Here is a 19,624-nt window from a genome sequence, read left to right as displayed (position 1 = left end):
TATGTTGTATGTAGTATGTAATATGTAGTATGTAGTATGTAATATGTTGTATGTAATATGTAGTATGTAATATGTAGTATGTAGTATGTAATATGTAGTATGTAATATGTTGTATGTAATATGTAGTATGTGTATGTAGTATGTTGTATGTAATATGTAGTATGTAGTATGTAATATGTTGTATGTAATATGTAGTATGTAATATGTAGTATGTAGTATGTAATATGTTGTATGTAATATGTAGTATGTAGTATGTAATATGTAGTATGTAGTATGTAATATGTAGTATGTAATATGTTGTATGTAATATGTAGTATGTAGTATGTAATATGTAGTATGTAGTATGTAATATGTAGTATGTAGTATGTAGTATGTAATATGTTGTATGTAATATGTAGTATGTTGTATGTAATATGTAGTATGTAGTATGTAATATGTAGTATGTAATATGTTGCTATGTAATATGTAGTATGTAATATGTAGTATGTAGTATGTAATATGTAGTATGTAATATGTTGTATGTAATATGTAGTATGTAATATGTAGTAAGTAGTATGTAATATGTAGTATGTAATATGTTGTATGTAATATGTAGTATGTTGTATGTAGTATGTTGTATGTAATATGTAGTATGTAGTATGTAATATGTTGTATGTAATATGTAGTATGTAATATGTAGTATGTAGTATGTAATATGTTGTATGTAATATGTAGTATGTAGTATGTAATATGTAGTATGTAGTATGTAATATGTAGTATGTAATATGTTGTATGTAATATGTAGTATGTAGTATGTAATATGTAGTATGTAATATGTAGTATGTAGTATGTAATATGTTGTATGTAATATGTAGTATGTAGTATGTAATATGTAGTATGTAGTATGTAATATGTAGTATGTAGTATGTAATATGTTGTATGTAATATGTAGTATGTAGTATGTAGTATGTAATATGTAGTATGTAGTATGTAGTATGTAATATGTAGTATGTAGTATGTAATATGTTGTATGTAATATGTAGTATGTATGTAATATGTAGTATGTAGTATGTAATATGTTGTATGTAATATGTAATATGTTGTATGTAATATGTAGTATGTTGTATGTAATATGTAGTATGTAGTATGTAGTATGTAATATGTTGTATGTAATATGTAGTATGTAGTATGTAGTATGTAATATGTTGTATGTAATATGTAGTATGTTGTATGTAATGTTGTATGTAATATGTAGTATGTAATATGTAATATGTAGTATGTAATATGTAGTATGTAGTATGTAATATGTTGTATGTAGTATGTAATATGTTGTATGTAATATGTAGTATGTAATATGTAGTATGTAGTATGTAATATGTTGTATGTAGTATGTAATATGTTGTATGTAATATGTAGTATGTAGTATGTAATATGTAGTATGTTGTATGTAATATGTAGTATGTTGTATGTAATATGTTGTATGTAATATGTAGTATGTTGTATGTAATATGTAGTATGTAATATGTAGTATGTAATATGTAGTATGTTGTATGTAGTATGTAATATGTTGTATGTAATATGTAGTATGTTGTATGTAATATGTAGTATGTAGTATGTAATATGTAGTATGTTGTATGTAATATGTAGTATGTAATATGTAGTATGTAGTATGTAATATGTTGTATGTAGTATGTAATATGTAGTATGTAATATGTAGTATGTAGTATGTAATATGTTGTATGTAGTATGTAATATGCTGTATGTAATATGTAGTATGTAGTATGTAATATGTAGTATGTAGTATGTAGTATGTAATATGTTGTATGTAATATGTAGTATGTAGTATGTAATATGTAGTATGTAGAATGTAATATGTTGTATGTAATATGTAGTATGTAGTATGTAGTATGTAATATATTGTATGTAATATGTAGTATGTAGTATGTAATATGTTGTATGTAATATGTAGTATGTAATATGTAGTATGTAGTATGTAATATGTAGTATGTAATATGTTGTATGTAGTATGTAATATGCTGTATGTAATATGTAGTATGTAGTATGTAATATGTAGTATGTAGTATGTAGTATGTAATATGTTGTATGTAATATGTAGTATGTAGTATGTAATATGTAGTATGTAGTATGTAATATGTTGTATGTAATATGTAGTATGTAGTATGTAGTATGTAATATATTGTATGTAATATGTAGTATGTAGTATGTAATATGTTGTATGTAATATGTAGTATGTAGTATGTAGTATGTAATATGTAATATGTTGTATGTAATATGTAGTATGTAATATGTTGTATGTAATATGTTGTATGTAATATGTAGTATGTAGTATGTAATATGTAGTATGTAGTATGTAGTATGTAATATGTTGTATGTAATATGTAGTATGTAGTATGTAGTATGTAATATGTAATATGTTGTATGTAATATGTAATATGTAGTATGTAATATGTAGTATGTAGTATGTAATATGTTGTATGTAGTATGTAATATGTTGTATGTAATATGTAGTATGTAGTATGTAATATGTAGTATGTAGTATGTTGTATGTAATATGTAGTATGTTGTATGTAATATGTAGTATGTAGTATGTAATATGTTGTATGTAATATGTAGTATGTAATATGTAGTATGTAGTATGTAATATGTAGTATGTAATATGTTGTATGTAATATGTAGTATGTTGTATGTAGTATGTTGTATGTAATAAGTAGTATGTAGTATGTAATATGTTGTATGTAATATGTAGTATGTAATATGTAGTATGTAGTATGTAATATGTTGTATGTAATATGTAGTATGTAGTATGTAATATGTAGTATGTAGTATGTAATATGTAGTATGTAATATGTTGTATGTAATATGTAGTATGTAGTATGTAGTATGTAGTATGTAATATGTAGTATGTAGTATGTAATATGTAGTATGTAATATGTAGTATGTAATATGTTGTATGTAGTATGTAGTATGTAATATGTAGTATGTAGTATGTAATATGTAATATGTAGTATGTAATATGTAGTATGTAGTATGTAGTATGTAGTATGTAATATGTAGTATGTAGTATGTAATATGTAGTATGTAATATGTAGTATGTAGTATGTAATATGTAGTATGTAATATGTAGTATGTAGTATGTAGTATGTAATATGTAGTATGTAATATGTAGTATGTAATATGTAGTATGTAGTATGTAATATGTAGTATGTAATATGTAGTATGTAGTATGTAGTATGTAATATGTAGTATGTAATATGTTGTATGTAGTATGTAGTATGTAATATGTAGTATGTAGTATGTAATATGTAGTATGTAATATGTAGTATGTAATATGTAGTATGTAGTATGTAGTATGTAGTATGTAATATGTAGTATGTAATATGTTGTATGTAATATGTAGTATGTAGTATGTAATATGTTGTATGTAATATGTAGTATGTAGTATGTAATATGTAGTATGTAGTATGTAATATGTAGTATGTAATATGTAGTATGTAGTATGTAGTATGTAATATGTAGTATGTAGTATGTAATATGTAGTATGTAATATGTAGTATGTAGTATGTAATATGTTGTATGTAATATGTAGTATGTAGTATGTAATATGTAGTATGTAGTATGTAGTATGTAATATGTAGTATGTAGTATGTAATATGTAGTATGTAATATGTAGTATGTAGTATGTAATATGTAGTATGTAATATGTAGTATGTAGTATGTAATATGTAGTATGTAATATGTAGTATGTAGTATGTAGTATGTAGTATGTAATATGTTGTATGTAATATGTAGTATGTAGTATGTAATATGTAGTATGTAGTATGTAATATGTAGTATGTAATATGTAGTATGTAGTATGTAGTATGTAATATGTAATATGTTGTATGTAATATGTAATATGTAGTATGTAATATGTAGTATGTAATATGTAGTATGTAATATGTAGTATGTAGTATGTAATATGTAGTATGTAATATGTAGTATGTAGTATGTAGTATGTAATATGTAGTATGTAATATGTAGTATGTAATATGTAGTATGTAGTATGTAATATGTAGTATGTAATATGTAGTATGTAATATGTAGTATGTAGTATGTAGTATGTAATATGTAGTATGTAATATGTTGTATGTAGTATGTAGTATGTAATATGTAGTATGTAGTATGTAGTATGTAATATGTTGTATGTAATATGTAGTATGTAATATGTAGTATGTAGTATGTAATATGTAGTATGTAATATGTAGTATGTAGTATGTAGTATGTAATATGTAGTATGTAATATGTAGTATGTAATATGTAGTATGTAGTATGTAATATGTAGTATGTAATATGTAGTATGTAATATGTAGTATGTAGTATGTAGTATGTAATATGTAGTATGTAATATGTTGTATGTAGTATGTAGTATGTAATATGTAGTATGTAGTATGTAGTATGTAATATGTTGTATGTAATATGTAGTATGTAGTATGTAATATGTAGTATGTAATATGTTGTATGTAGTATGTAATATGTTGTATGTAATATGTAATATGTAATATGTTGTATGTAATATGTAGTATGTAATATGTAGTATGTAGTATGTAGTATGTAATATGTAGTATGTAGTATGTAATATGTAGTATGTAATATGTAGTATGTAGTATGTAGTATGTAATATGTTGTATGTAATATGTAGTATGTAGTATGTAATATGTAGTATGTAATATGTAGTATGTAATATGTAGTATGTAATATGTTGTATGTAATATGTAGTATGTAGTATGTAATATGTAGTATGTAATATGTAGTATGTAATATGTAGTATGTAATATGTAGTATGTAATATGTAATATGTAGTATGTAATATGTAGTATGTAATATGTTGTATGTAATATGTAGTATGTAATATGTAGTATGTAATATGTAATATGTAGTATGTAATATGTTGTATGTAATATGTAGTATGTAGTATGTAATATGTAGTATGTAATATGTAGTATGTAATATGTTGTATGTAATATGTAGTATGTAGTATGTAATATGTAGTATGTAATATGTAGTATGTAATATGTTGTATGTAATATGTAGTATGTAGTATGTAATATGTAGTATGTAATATGTAGTATGTAATATGTAGTATGTAATATGTAGTATGTAATATGTAATATGTAGTATGTAATATGTAGTATGTAATATGTTGTATGTAATATGTAGTATGTAATATGTTGTATGTAATATGTAGTATGTAATATGTAGTATGTAATATGTAGTATGTAATATGTTGTATGTAATATGTAGTATGTAGTATGTAATATGTAGTATGTAATATGTTGTATGTAATATGTAGTATGTAGTATGTAATATGTTGTATGTAATATGTAATATGTTGTATGTAATATGTAGTATGTAATATGTAGTATGTAGTATGTAATATGTAATATGTTGTATGTAATATGTAGTATGTAATATGTAGTATGTAGTATGTAATATGTAGTATGTAATATGTTGTATGTAATATGTAGTATGTAGTATGTAATATGTAGTATGTAATATGTTGTATGTAATATGTAGTATGTAGTATGTAATATGTTGTATGTAATATGTAATATGTTGTATGTAATATGTAGTATGTAATATGTAGTATGTAGTATGTAATATGTAATATGTTGTATGTAATATGTTGTATGTAATATGTAGTATGTAGTATGTAATATGTAGTATGTAATATGTTGTATGTAATATGTAGTATGTAGTATGTAATATGTTGTATGTAATATGTAATATGTTGTATGTAATATGTAGTATGTAATATGTAGTATGTAGTATGTAATATGTAATATGTTGTATGTAATATGTAGTATGTAATATGTAGTATGTAGTATGTAATATGTAGTATGTAGTATGTAGTATGTAATATGTAGTATGTAGTATGTAATATGTAGTATGTAATATGTAGTATGTAATATGTAGTATGTAGTATGTAATATGTAGTATGTAGTATGTAGTATGTAATATGTTGTATGTAATATGTAGTATGTAGTATGTAATATGTAGTATGTAATATGTTGTATGTAGTATGTAATATGTTGTATGTAATATGTAATATGTAATATGTTGTATGTAATATGTAGTATGTAATATGTAGTATGTAGTATGTAGTATGTAATATGTTGTATGTAATATGTAGTATGTAGTATGTAATATGTAGTATGTAATATGTAGTATGTAATATGTAGTATGTAGTATGTAATATGTAGTATGTAATATGTTGTATGTAATATGTAGTATGTAGTATGTAATATGTAGTATGTAATATGTTGTATGTAATATGTAGTATGTAGTATGTAATATGTTGTATGTAATATGTAATATGTTGTATGTAATATGTAGTATGTAATATGTAGTATGTAGTATGTAATATGTAATATGTTGTATGTAGTATGTAATATGTAGTATGTAGTATGTAATATGTAGTATGTAATATGTTGTATGTAATATGTAGTATGTAGTATGTAATATGTTGTATGTAATATGTAGTATGTAGTATGTAATATGTAGTATGTAGTATGTAATATGTTGTATGTAATATGTAGTATGTAGTATGTAGTATGTAATATGTTGTATGTAATATGTAGTATGTAGTATGTAATATGTAGTATGTAGTATGTAATATGTAATATGTTGTATGTAATATGTAGTATGTAATATGTAGTATGTAGTATGTAATATGTAGTATGTAATATGTTGTATGTAATATGTAGTATGTAGTATGTAATATGTTGTATGTAATATGTAGTATGTAGTATGTAATATGTTGTATGTAATATGTAGTATGTAATATGTTGTATGTAATATGTAGTATGTAATATGTAGTATGTAATATGTAGTATGTAATATGTAATATGTTGTATGTAATATGTAGTATGTAATATGTAGTATGTAGTATGTAATATGTTGTATGTAATATGTAGTATGTAATATGTTGTATGTAATATGTAGTATGTAGTATGTAATATGTAGTATGTAATATGTAGTATGTAATATGTAGTATGTAGTATGTAATATGTAGTATGTAATATGTAGTATGTAATATATTGTATGTAATATGTAGTATGTAGTATGTAGTATGTAATATATTGTATGTAATATGTAGTATGTAGTATGTAATATGTAGTATGTAATATGTAGTATGTAATATGTAGTATGTAGTATGTAATATGTAGTATGTAATATATTGTATGTAATATGTAGTATGTAGTATGTAGTATGTAATATATTGTATGTAATATGTAGTATGTAATATGTAGTATGTAATATGTAGTATGTAGTATGTAATATGTTGTATGTAATATGTAGTATGTCGTATGTAATATGTTGTATGTAATATGTAGTATGTAGTATGTAGTATGTAATATGTAATATGTTGTATGTAATATGTAGTATGTAGTATGTTGTATGTAATATGTTGTATGTAATATGTAGTATGTAGTATGTAATATGTAGTATGTAGTATGTAGTATGTAATATGTTGTATGTAATATGTAGTATGTAGTATGTAGTATGTAATATGTAATATGTTGTATGTAATATGTAGTATGTAGTATGTAGTATGTAATATGTAATATGTTGTATGTAATATGTAGTATGTAATATGTAGTATGTAGTATGTAATATGTAATATGTTGTATGTAATATGTAGTATGTAGTATGTAGTATGTAATATGTAATATGTTGTATGTAATATGTAGTATGTAGTATGTAGTATGTAATATGTAGTATGTAATATGTAGTATGTAGTATGTAGTATGTAGTATGTAATATGTAGTATGTAGTATGTAGTATGTAGTATGTAATATGTTGTATGTAATATGTAGTATGTAGTATGTAGTATGTAATATGTAATATGTTGTATGTAATATGTAGTATGTAGTATGTAATATGTTGTATGTAATATGTAGTATGTAGTATGTAGTATGTAGTATGTAATATGTAGTATGTAATATGTAGTATGTAGTATGTAGTATGTAATATGTTGTATGTAATATGTTGTATGTAATATGTAGTATGTAGTATGTAATATGTAGTATGTAATATGTTGTATGTAGTATGTAGTATGTAATATGTAGTATGTAGTATGTAATATGTAGTATGTAGTATGTAGTATGTAATATGTAATATGTTGTATGTAATATGTAGTATGTAGTATGTAGTATGTAATATGTAGTATGTAATATGTAGTATGTAGTATGTAGTATGTAATATGTAGTATGTAGTATGTAGTATGTAGTATGTAATATGTTGTATGTAATATGTAGTATGTAGTATGTAGTATGTAATATGTAATATGTTGTATGTAATATGTAGTATGTAGTATGTAATATGTTGTATGTAATATGTAGTATGTAGTATGTAGTATGTAGTATGTAATATGTAGTATGTAATATGTAGTATGTAGTATGTAGTATGTAATATGTTGTATGTAATATGTTGTATGTAATATGTAGTATGTAGTATGTAATATGTAGTATGTAATATGTTGTATGTAGTATGTAGTATGTAATATGTAGTATGTAGTATGTAATATGTAATATGTAATATGTTGTATGTAATATGTAGTATGTAGTATGTAGTATGTAATATGTAATATATTGTATGTAATATGTAGTATGTAGTATGTAGTATGTAATATATTGTAAGTAATATGTAGTATGTAATATGTAGTATGTAATATGTTGTATGTAATATGTTGTATGTAGTATGTAATATGTAGTATGTAATATGTAATATGTAATATGTTGTATGTAATATGTAGTATGTAATATGTTGTATGTAATATGTTGTATGTAATATGTAGTATGTAGTATGTAATATGTAGTATGTAGTATGTAGTATGTAATATGTTGTATGTAATATGTTGTATGTAGTATGTAATATGTAGTATGTAGTATGTAATATGTAATATGTTGTATGTAATATGTAGTATGTAATATGTTGTATGTAATATGTTGTATGTAATATGTAGTATGTAATATGTTGTATGTAATATGTTGTATGTAGTATGTAATATGTAGTATGTAGTATGTAATATGTAATATGTTGTATGTAATATGTAGTATGTAATATGTAGTATGTAATATGTAGTATGTAATATGTAGTATGTAGTATGTAGTATGTAATATGTAATATGTTGTATGTAATATGTAGTATGTAATATGTAGTATGTAATATGTAGTATGTAATATGTAGTATGTAGTATGTAGTATGTAATATGTAATATGTAATATGTTGTATGTAGTATGTAATAAGTAGTATGTAATATGTAGTATGTAATATGTAGTATGTAATATGTTGTATGTTGTATGTAATATGTAGTATGTAATATGTAGTATGTAATATGTAATATGTTGTATGTAGTATGTAATAAGTAGTATGTAATATGTTGTATGTAATATGTTGTATGTAATATGTTGTATGTAATATGTAGTATGTAATATGTAATATGTAGTATGTAGTATGTAATATGTAGTATGTAATATGTAGTATGTAGTATGTAATATGTAGTATGTAGTATGTAATATGTAATATGTAGTATGTAATATGTTGTATGTAATATGTAGTATGTAGTATGTAATATGTAATATGTAATATGTAGTATGTAATATGTAGTATGTAATATGTAGTATGTAATAAGTAGTATGTAATATGTAGTATGTAATAAGTAGTATGTAATATGTAGTATGTAGTATGTAATATGTAATATGTAGTATGTAATATGTAGTATGTAATAAGTAGTATGTAATATGTAGTATGTAATAAGTAGTATGTAATATGTAGTATGTAATAAGTAGTATGTAATATGTAGTATGTAATAAGTAGTATGTAATATGTAGTATGTAATATATTGTATGTAATATGTAGTATGTAGTATGTAATATGTAATATGTAATATGTAATAAGTAGTATGTAATATGTAGTATGTAATATGTAGTATGTAATATGTAGTATGTAATAAGTAGTATGTAATATGTAGTATGTAATATGTAGTATGTAATATGTAGTATGTAATAAGTAGTATGTAATATGTAGTATGTAATAAGTAGTATGTAATATGTAGTATGTAATAAGTAGTATGTAATATGTAGTATGTAATAAGTAGTATGTAATATGTAGTATGTAATAAGTAGTATGTAATATGTAGTATGTAATATATTGTATGTAATATGTAGTATGTAGTATGTAATATGTAGTATGTAATATGTAATATGTAATATGTAGTATGTAATAAGTAGTATGTAATATGTAGTATGTAATAAGTAGTATGTAATATGTAGTATGTAATATGTAATATGTAATATGTAGTATGTAATAAGTAGTATGTAATATGTAGTATGTAATAAGTAGTATGTAATATGTAGTATGTAATATATTGTATGTAATATGTAGTATGTAGTATGTAATATGTAGTATGTAATATGTAATATGTAATATGTAGTATGTAATAAGTAGTATGTAATATATTGTATGTAATATGTAATAAGTTGTATGTAATATGTTGTATGTAATATGTAATATGTAATATGTAATAAGTTGTATGTAATATGTTGTATGTAGTATGTAATATGTAGTATGTAATATGTAGTATGTAATAAATAGTATGTAATATGTTGTATGTAGTATGTAATATGTAGTATGTAATATGTAGTATGTAATAAATAGTATGTAATATATTGTATGTAATATGTAATATGTAATATGTAGTATGTAATATGTAGTATGTAATAAATAGTATGTAATATATTGTATGTAATATGTAATATGTAATATGTAGTATGTAATATTTAGTAATGCAGGCGCCCCCACCTGCTCCAGCGTGTTGACCCTCAGCCCCGGCAGAGTGAACTTGAAGTAGGGTCTCAGGTTCTTATAGACGTAGACGCAGGGTCCGGAGGCCACGGCCACGGCGGGGATCCGGGGCTCGTGGAGGTCCATGAAGAAGGCCACGAGTCCGGAGGGCAGGTCCAGAAGCGAGCTCTCGCTCATCAGCGCCGTGCCGCGGTACACCTTCAGCTTCATGCCCCCCCCCCCCGTGCCCAGGTCGCCCACCACCAGCCGACTCTCCCCGTCCCCGCTCAGGTCCGCCAGGTCCACGCAGGACGAGAAGGAGAAGAGTCCGGCCAGCGGGTCATAGTGAGCCTCCAGCCACTTCCCCCCGTCCCCACAGGGCTCCCCCGAGGACATGCTGACAGCAGGGGGGGTAGGAGGGGCCTGGAGGGGGACAGGGTAGGTTAGTGTATCTGAACATAGTGTGGTGGGCAGTCCCCATTGATCAACTGTCACAGAGAACAGGACATGGAGCAGCTTTAGCCAACATTGCTCATTTCTAGCTGTTGTCCTGAGCCAGATGATAAAAGACACCATTTTAACATCAACAGCATTATAAAGAAACACAGAGTGTAAACGACAAGATCTGAGTACTTCTACAACTACTACTACTACTACTACTACTACTACAACTACTACTACTACTACTACTACTACTACAACTACTACTACTACTACTACTACAACTACTACTACTACTACTACTACTACTACTACTACTACAACTACTACTACTACTACTACTACTACTACTACTACTACTACTACAACTACTACTACTACAACTACTACTACTACTACTACTACAACTACTACTACTACTACTACTACAACTACTACTACTACTACTACTACTACTACTACTACTACTACTACAACTACTACTACTACTACTACTACTACTACTACTACTACTACTACTACTACTACAACTACTACTACTACTACTACTACTACAACTACTACTACTACTACTACTACTACAACTACTACTACTACTACTACTACAACTACTACTACTACTACTACTACTACAACTACTACTACTACTACTACTACTACTACTACAACTACTACTACTACTACTACTACTACTACTACAACTACTACTACTACTACTACTACTACAACTACTACTACTACTACTACTACTACAACTACTACTACTACTACAACTACTACTACTACTACTACTACAACTACTACTACTACTACAACTACTACTACTACTACTACTACTACTAGTACTACTACTACTACTACTACTAGTACTACTACAACTACTACTACTACTACTAGTACTACTACTGCTACTACTACTACTAGTACTACTACAACTACTACTTATGTCTGATATCAAGGATGTGGAATAAATACTCAAATGGCTTGCCATAACTACTACAACTACTACTACTACTAGTACTACTACTACTACTACTAGTACTACTACAACTACTGCTACTACTACTACTACTACTACTACTACTAGTAGTACTACTACTACTACTACTACTACTAGTACTACTACAACTACTACTACTACTACTAGTACTTCTACAACTACTACTACTACTACTACTACTACTACTACTACTACAACTACTACTACTACTACTACTAGTACTACTACAACTACTACTACTACTACTACTAGTAGTAGTACTACTACAACTACTACTACAACTTCTACTACTACTACTACTATTACTACTACTATAATACTACTATAACACTATTACTACTACTACTATAATTCTACTATAGCAACACCCCCTACGGCAGTAAGTACCAAACTAAATACTACAACTACAATTACTCGAGTACAAGATCTAAGTACTTGAGTAAAAGTAGTACAAGATCTGAGTCCTTCTAGTTTTACTCAAGTACAACTTGTCCATGCTTTTATCTTCAATAGACTGGACTACTGCAATGGTGTCTTCACAGCTCTCACTAAAACATCTATTAGAAAGCTGCAGCTGATTCAGAACGCCGCTGCTCGAGTCCTCTCTGACACTAAGAAAGAGGATCACATCACTCCTGTTCTGAAGTCTTTACTCTGGTTCCTCTCTGACACTAAGAAAGTGGATCACATCACTCCTGCTCTGAAGTCTTTACTCTGGTTCCTCACCAACACTAAGAAAGTGGATCACATCACTCCTGCTCTGAAGTCTTTACTCTGGTTCCTCACCAACACTAAGAAAGTGGATCACATCACTCCTGCTCTGAAGTCTTTACTCTGGTTCCTCACTGACACTAAGAAAGTGGATCACATCACTCCTGTTCTGAAGTCTTTACTCTGGTTCCTCACTGACACTAAGAAAGTGGATCACATCACTCCTGTTCTGAAGTCTTTACTCTGGTTCCTCACTGACACTAAGAAAGTGGATCACATCACTCCTGTTCTGAAGTCTTTACTCTGGTTCCTCACTGACACTAAGAAAGTGGATCACATCACTCCTGTTCTGAAGTCTTTACTCTGGTTCCTCTCTGACACTAAGAAAGTGGATCACATCACTCCAGCTCTGAAGTCTTTACTCTGGTTCCTCTCTGACACTAAGAAAGTGGATCACATCACTCCTGTTCTGAAGTCTTTACTCTGGTTCCTCTCTGACACTAAGAAAGTGGATCACATCACTCCTGTTCTGAAGTCTTTACTCTGGTTCCTCACTAACACTAAGAAAGTGGATCACATCACTCCTGTTCTGAAGTCTTTACTCTGGTTCCTCACTGACACTAAGAAAGTGGATCACTCCTGTTCTGAAGTCTTTACACTGGTTCCTCTCTAACACTAAGAAAGTGGATCACATCACTCCTGTTCTGAAGTCTTTACTCTGGTTCATCACTGACACTAAGAAAGTGGATCACTCCTGTTCTGAAGTCTTTACTCTGGTTCCTCACTGACACTAAGAAAGTGGATCAGTCCTGTTCTGAAGTCTTTACTCTGGTTCCTCACTGACACTAAGAAAGTGGATCACATCACTCCTGTTCTGAAGTCTTTACACTGGTTCCTCACTAACACTAAGAAAGTGGATCACTCCTGTTCTGAAGTCTTTACTCTGGTTCCTCTCTAACACTAAGAAAGAGGATCACATCACTCCTGTTCTGAAGTCTTTACTCTGGTTCCTCACTGACACTAAGAAAGTGGATCACATCACTCCTGTTCTGAAGTCTTTACTCTGGTTCCTCTCTGACACTAAGAAAGTGGATCACATCACTCCTGTTCTGAAGTCTTTACACTGGTTCCTCACTGACACTAAGAAAGTGGATCACTCCTGTTCTGAAGTCTTTACTCTGGTTCCTCACTGACACTAAGAAAGTGGATCACTCCTGTTCTGAAGTCTTTACTCTGGTTCCTCACTGACACTAAGAAAGTGGATCACATCACTCCTGTTCTGAAGTCTTTACTCTGGTTCCTCACTGACACTAAGAAAGTGGATCACATCACTCCTGTTCTGAAGTCTTTACTCTGGTTCCTCACTGACACTAAGAAAGTGGATCACATCACTCCTGTTCTGAAGTCTTTACTCTGGTTCCTCACTGACACTAAGAAAGTGGATCACATCACTCCTGTTCTGAAGTCTTTACTCTGGTTCCTCACTGACACTAAGAAAGTGGATCACATCACTCCTGTTCTGAAGTCTTTACTCTGGTTCCTCACTGACACTAAGAAAGTGGATCACTCCTGTTCTGAAGTCTTTACTCTGGTTCCTCACTGACACTAAGAAAGTGGATCACATCACTCCTGTTCTGAAGTCTTTACTCTGGTTCCTCACTAACACTAAGAAAGTGGATCAGTCCTGTTCTGAAGTCTTTACTCTGGTTCCTCACTAACACTAAGAAAGTGGATCACATCACTCCTGTTCTGAAGTCTTTACACTGGTTCCTCACTGACACTAAGAAAGTGGATCACATCACTCCTGTTCTGAAGTCTTTACACTGGTTCCTCACTGACACTAAGAAAGTGGATCACATCACTCCTGTTCTGAAGTCTTTACTCTGGTTCCTCACTAACACTAAGAAAGTGGATCACATCACTCCTGTTCTGAAGTCTTTACACTGGTTCCTCTCTAACACTAAGAAAGTGGATCACATCACTCCTGTTCTGAAGTCTTTACTCTGGTTCCTCACTAACACTAAGAAAGTGGATCACATCACTCCTGTTCTGAAGTCTTTACTCTGGTTCCTCACTGACACTAAGAAAGTGGATCACATCACTCCTGTTCTGAAGTCTTTACTCTGGTTCCTCACTAACACTAAGAAAGTGGATCACATCACTCCTGTTCTGAAGTCTTTACACTGGTTCCTCTCTAACACTAAGAAAGTGGATCACATCACTCCTGTTCTGAAGTCTTTACTCTGGTTCCTCACTAACACTAAGAAAGTGGATCACATCAGTCCTGTTCTGAAGTCTTTACTCTGGTTCCTCACTGACACTAAGAAAGTGGATCACATCACTCCTGTTCTGAAGTCTTTACTCTGGTTCCTCACTAACACTAAGAAAGTGGATCACTCCTGTTCTGAAGTCTTTACTCTGGTTCCTCACTAACACTAAGAAAGTGGATCACTCCTGTTCTGAAGTCTTTACTCTGGTTCCTCACTAACACTAAGAAAGAGGATCACATCACTCCTGTTCTGAAGTCTTTACTCTGGTTCCTCACTGACACTAAGAAAGTGGATCACATCACTCCTGTTCTGAAGTCTTTACTCTGGTTCCTCACTAACACTAAGAAAGTGGATCACTCCTGTTCTGAAGTCTTTACTCTGGTTCCTCACTGACACTAAGAAAGTGGATCACATCACTCCTGTTCTGAAGTCTTTACTCTGGTTCCTCACTGACACTAAGAAAGAGGATCACATCACTCCTGTTTTGAAGTCTTTACTCTGGTTCCTCACTGACACTAAGAAAGTGGATCACATCACTCCAGTTCTGAAGTCTTTACTCTGGTTCCTCACTAACACTAAGAAAGAGGATCACTCCTGTTCTGAAGTCTTTACTCTGGTTCCTCACTGACACTAAGAAAGTGGATCACATCACTCCTGTTCTGAAGTCTTTACACTGGTTCCTCACTGACACTAAGAAAGTGGATCACATCACTCCTGTTCTGAAGTCTTTACTCTGGTTCCTCACTGACACTAAGAAAGTGGATCACTCCTGTTCTGAAGTCTTTACTCTGGTTCCTCACTGACACTAAGAAAGTGGATCACTCCAGTTCTGAAGTCTTTACTCTGGTTCCTCACTGACACTAAGAAAGTGGATCACTCCAGTTCTGAAGTCTTTACTCTGGTTCCTCTCTGACACTAAGAAAGTGGATCACATCACTCCTGTTCTGAAGTCTTTACTCTGGTTCCTCACTGACACTAAGAAAGTGGATCACTCCAGTTCTGAAGTCTTTACTCTGGTTCCTCGCTGACACTAAGAAAGTGGATCACATCACTCCTGTTCTGAAGTCTTTACTCTGGTTCCTCACTGACACTAAGAAAGAGGATCACATCACTCCTGTTCTGAAGTCTTTACTCTGGTTCCTCACTGACACTAAGAAAGTGGATCACATCACTCCTGTTCTGAAGTCTTTACTCTGGTTCCTCTCTAACACTAAGAAAGTGGATCACATCACGCCTGTTCTGAAGTCTTTACTCTGGTTCCTCACTAACACTAAGAAAGTGGATCACATCACTCCTGTTCTGAAGTCTTTACTCTGGTTCCTCACTGACACTAAGAAAGTGGATCACATCACTCCTGTTCTGAAGTCTTTACTCTGGTTCCTCTCTAACACTAAGAAAGTGGATCACATCACTCCTGTTCTGAAGTCTTTACTCTGGTTCCTCTCTGACACTAAGAAAGTGGATCACATCACTTCTGTTCTGAAGTCTTTACTCTGGTTCCTCTCTAACACTAAGAAAGTGGATCACTCCTGTTCTGAAGTCTTTACTCTGGTTCCTCACTGACACTAAGAAAGTGGATCACTCCTGTTCTGAAGTCTTTACTCTGGTTCCTCTCTAACACTAAGAAAGTGGATCACATCACTCCTGTTCTGAAGTCTTTACTCTGGTTCCTCACTAACACTAAGAAAGTGGATCACATCACTCCTGTTCTGAAGTCTTTACTCTGGTTCCTCTCTGACACTAAGAAAGTGGATCACATCACTCCTGTTCTGAAGTCTTTACTCTGGTTCCTCACTAACACTAAGAAAGTGGATCACATCACTCCTGTTCTGAAGTCTTTACTCTGGTTCCTCACTGACACTAAGAAAGTGGATCACATCACTCCTGTTGTGAAGTCTTTACTCTGGTTCCTCACTGACACTAAGAAAGTGGATCACATCACTCTAGCTCTGAAGTCTTTACTCTGGTTCCTCACTGACACTAAGAAAGTGGATCACATCACTCCTGCTCTGAAGTCTTTACTCTGGTTCCTCACTGACACTAAGAAAGTGGATCACATCACTCCAGCTCTGAAGTCTTTACTCTGGTTCCTCACTAACACTAAGAAAGTGGATCACATCACTCCAGCTCTGAAGTCTTTACTCTGGTTCCTCACTGACACTAAGAAAGTGGATCACATCACTCCTGTTCTGAAGTCTTTACTCTGGTTCCTCACTGACACTAAGAAAGTGGATCACATCACTCCTGTTCTGAAGTCTTTACTCTGGTTCCTCACTGACACTAAGAAAGTGGATCACATCACTCCTGTTCTGAAGTCTTTACTCTGGTTCCTCACTGACACTAAGAAAGTGGATCACTCCTGTTCTGAAGTCTTTACTCTGGTTCCTCACTGACACTAAGAAAGTGGATCACATCACTCCTGCTCTGAAGTCTTTACTCTGGTTCCTCACTGACACTAAGAGAGTGGATCACATCACTCCTGTTCTGAAGTCTTTACTCTGGTTCCTCTCTGACACTAAGAAAGTGGATCACATCACTCCAGCTCTGAAGTCTTTACTCTGGTTCCTCTCTGACACTAAGAAAGTGGATCACATCACTCCTGCTCTGAAGTCTTTACTCTGGTTCCTCACTGACACTAAGAGAGTGGATCACATCACTCCTGTTCTGAAGTCTTTACTCTGGTTCCTCTCTGACACTAAGAAAGTGGATCACATCACTCCTGTTCTGAAGTCTTTACTCTGGTTCCTCTCTGACACTAAGAAAGTGGATCACTCCTGTTCTGAAGTCTTTACTCTGGCTTCCTGTGTGTCAAAGAATAGATTTCAAAATACTGCTGCTGTTTATAAAGCTTTGAATGGTTTAGGACCAAAATACATTTCTGACCTCCTGCTAAATGATGAACCATCCAGATCTCTCAGGTCTTCAGGGACTGGTCAGCTTTCTGTCCCCAGAGTCAGAACTAAACATGGAGAAGTTCAGTTATTATGCTCCAAATATCTGGAACAAACTCCCAGAAACCTGCAGGTCCGCTGCAACGAACACTACTTTTAAATCCAGGCTGAAGACTTTTCGTTTTGTCGCTGCTTTTAATTGACACTGAGCCGCTGTGTTCATCAGTAAAGTGGAACTTCTGTGTGAACTATTCATATCTTAAACTGCACTGTAACTTTTTATTCATGTACTTTTTATTCATGTATTTTTTATTCATGTATTTTTTATTCATGTACTTTTTATTCATGTATTTTTTCTTTTAATGTTTCTTTTATTATCTTTCTTTTTAATGACTCTTTTTAAATGCTTTTGTCAGAATGTCTTTCATTTTTGTAAAGCACCTTGAATTGCCTTGTGTTGAAAGGTGCTATATAAATAAACTTGCCTTGCCTTGCCTTGCAAGATCTGAGTACTTCTACTTTTACTCAAGTACAAGATCTGAGTACTTCTACTTTTACTCAAGTACAAAATCTGAGTACTTTTACTTTTACTCAAGTACCAGCTCTGAGTACTTGTACCACCTCTGGAGTAGTATTAAGTACAACATGCAGGATATATAAATACTGAAGTAAACCCTAACCTCCTCCAAAAGGTAAATAAACAACATGTTTCTCAGTAAACAGTATTTAGAGGTATTGTTGTGGATCAGTATGACGCTGTCTCACCGTTACCAAGGAAACCGTGTAGCTGAGTTTGTCCTCGTGCTGGATCCGGATGTTTCTTTTGGTTGTTAATCACCGCCGTGTGTAAAATAAAACGATATAAATGTGAGTGTGTCTCCAGGTAGATTAGAGCTGCTCTGTAATCTCATGTTAATCACGAACAGTTGATAATCCTGCAGCCTCCTCTTCCTCTGCTCCTGCTGCTTAATGCAGGTAGGGTTAACCGTTTACAGACGCATTACTGCCCCCTAGTGGACAGGAAGGGACAGTCTGTTTTAAGGCCACTGATAGAAATCACCATGAAACTTCCTCTCTTCATTCATCAGAACCAGAACCAGAATCAGGATCAGGATCAGAACCAGAATCAGAACCAGGGTCAAGATCAGAACCAGAATCAGAACCAGAATCAGGATGAGAACCAGAATCAGAACCAGGATCAGGATCAGAACCAGAATAATAATAATAATAATAATAATAATAATAATAATAATAATAATAATAATAGCTTGGATTTATATAGCGCCTTTCATGAGACCCAAGGTCGCTTTACAAAGAACAACAGGGGCAAAACAAACAAACAAGAACTAAAGGCAGTCAGACAAACAGTCAGACAGACATAAACAACAAGATTAGGGGCCAAAGGCCTTAGTAAATGGGACTTGAGGGGCCTCACTCACAATAAAAATAAACAAAGGATTCTATTCTCACACACATAAACACTCAGT

General features: G+C 31.2%; 1 protein-coding gene across 1 annotated transcript in view; it reads right to left on the bottom strand.

Moving 5' to 3' along the window:
- Nucleotides 1-19,111, bottom strand: part of LOC307024365 (BBSome complex member BBS1-like) — a gene marked incomplete at its 3' end in the record, with an annotated part of 21,044 nt that extends 1,933 nt beyond the window's left edge. The window contains exons 1-2 of the mRNA XM_079658430.1: nucleotides 18,903-19,111; nucleotides 10,843-11,247 (exon numbers count right to left, since the gene is read on the bottom strand). Of these exons, the coding sequence (XP_079514556.1) occupies nucleotides 10,843-11,220 (378 nt within the window). The 5' untranslated portion in view covers nucleotides 11,221-11,247; nucleotides 18,903-19,111. The remainder of the gene's footprint in view (nucleotides 1-10,842; nucleotides 11,248-18,902) is intronic.
- Between the last annotated feature and the right edge of the window lie 513 nt (nucleotides 19,112-19,624).

This window comes from Notothenia rossii (genome assembly GCF_949606895.1).
Source record: "Notothenia rossii genome assembly, chromosome: 11".
Classification (NCBI taxonomy): domain Eukaryota; kingdom Metazoa; phylum Chordata; class Actinopteri; order Perciformes; family Nototheniidae; genus Notothenia; species Notothenia rossii.
This window is presented reverse-complemented; position numbering and strand designations above follow the sequence as displayed.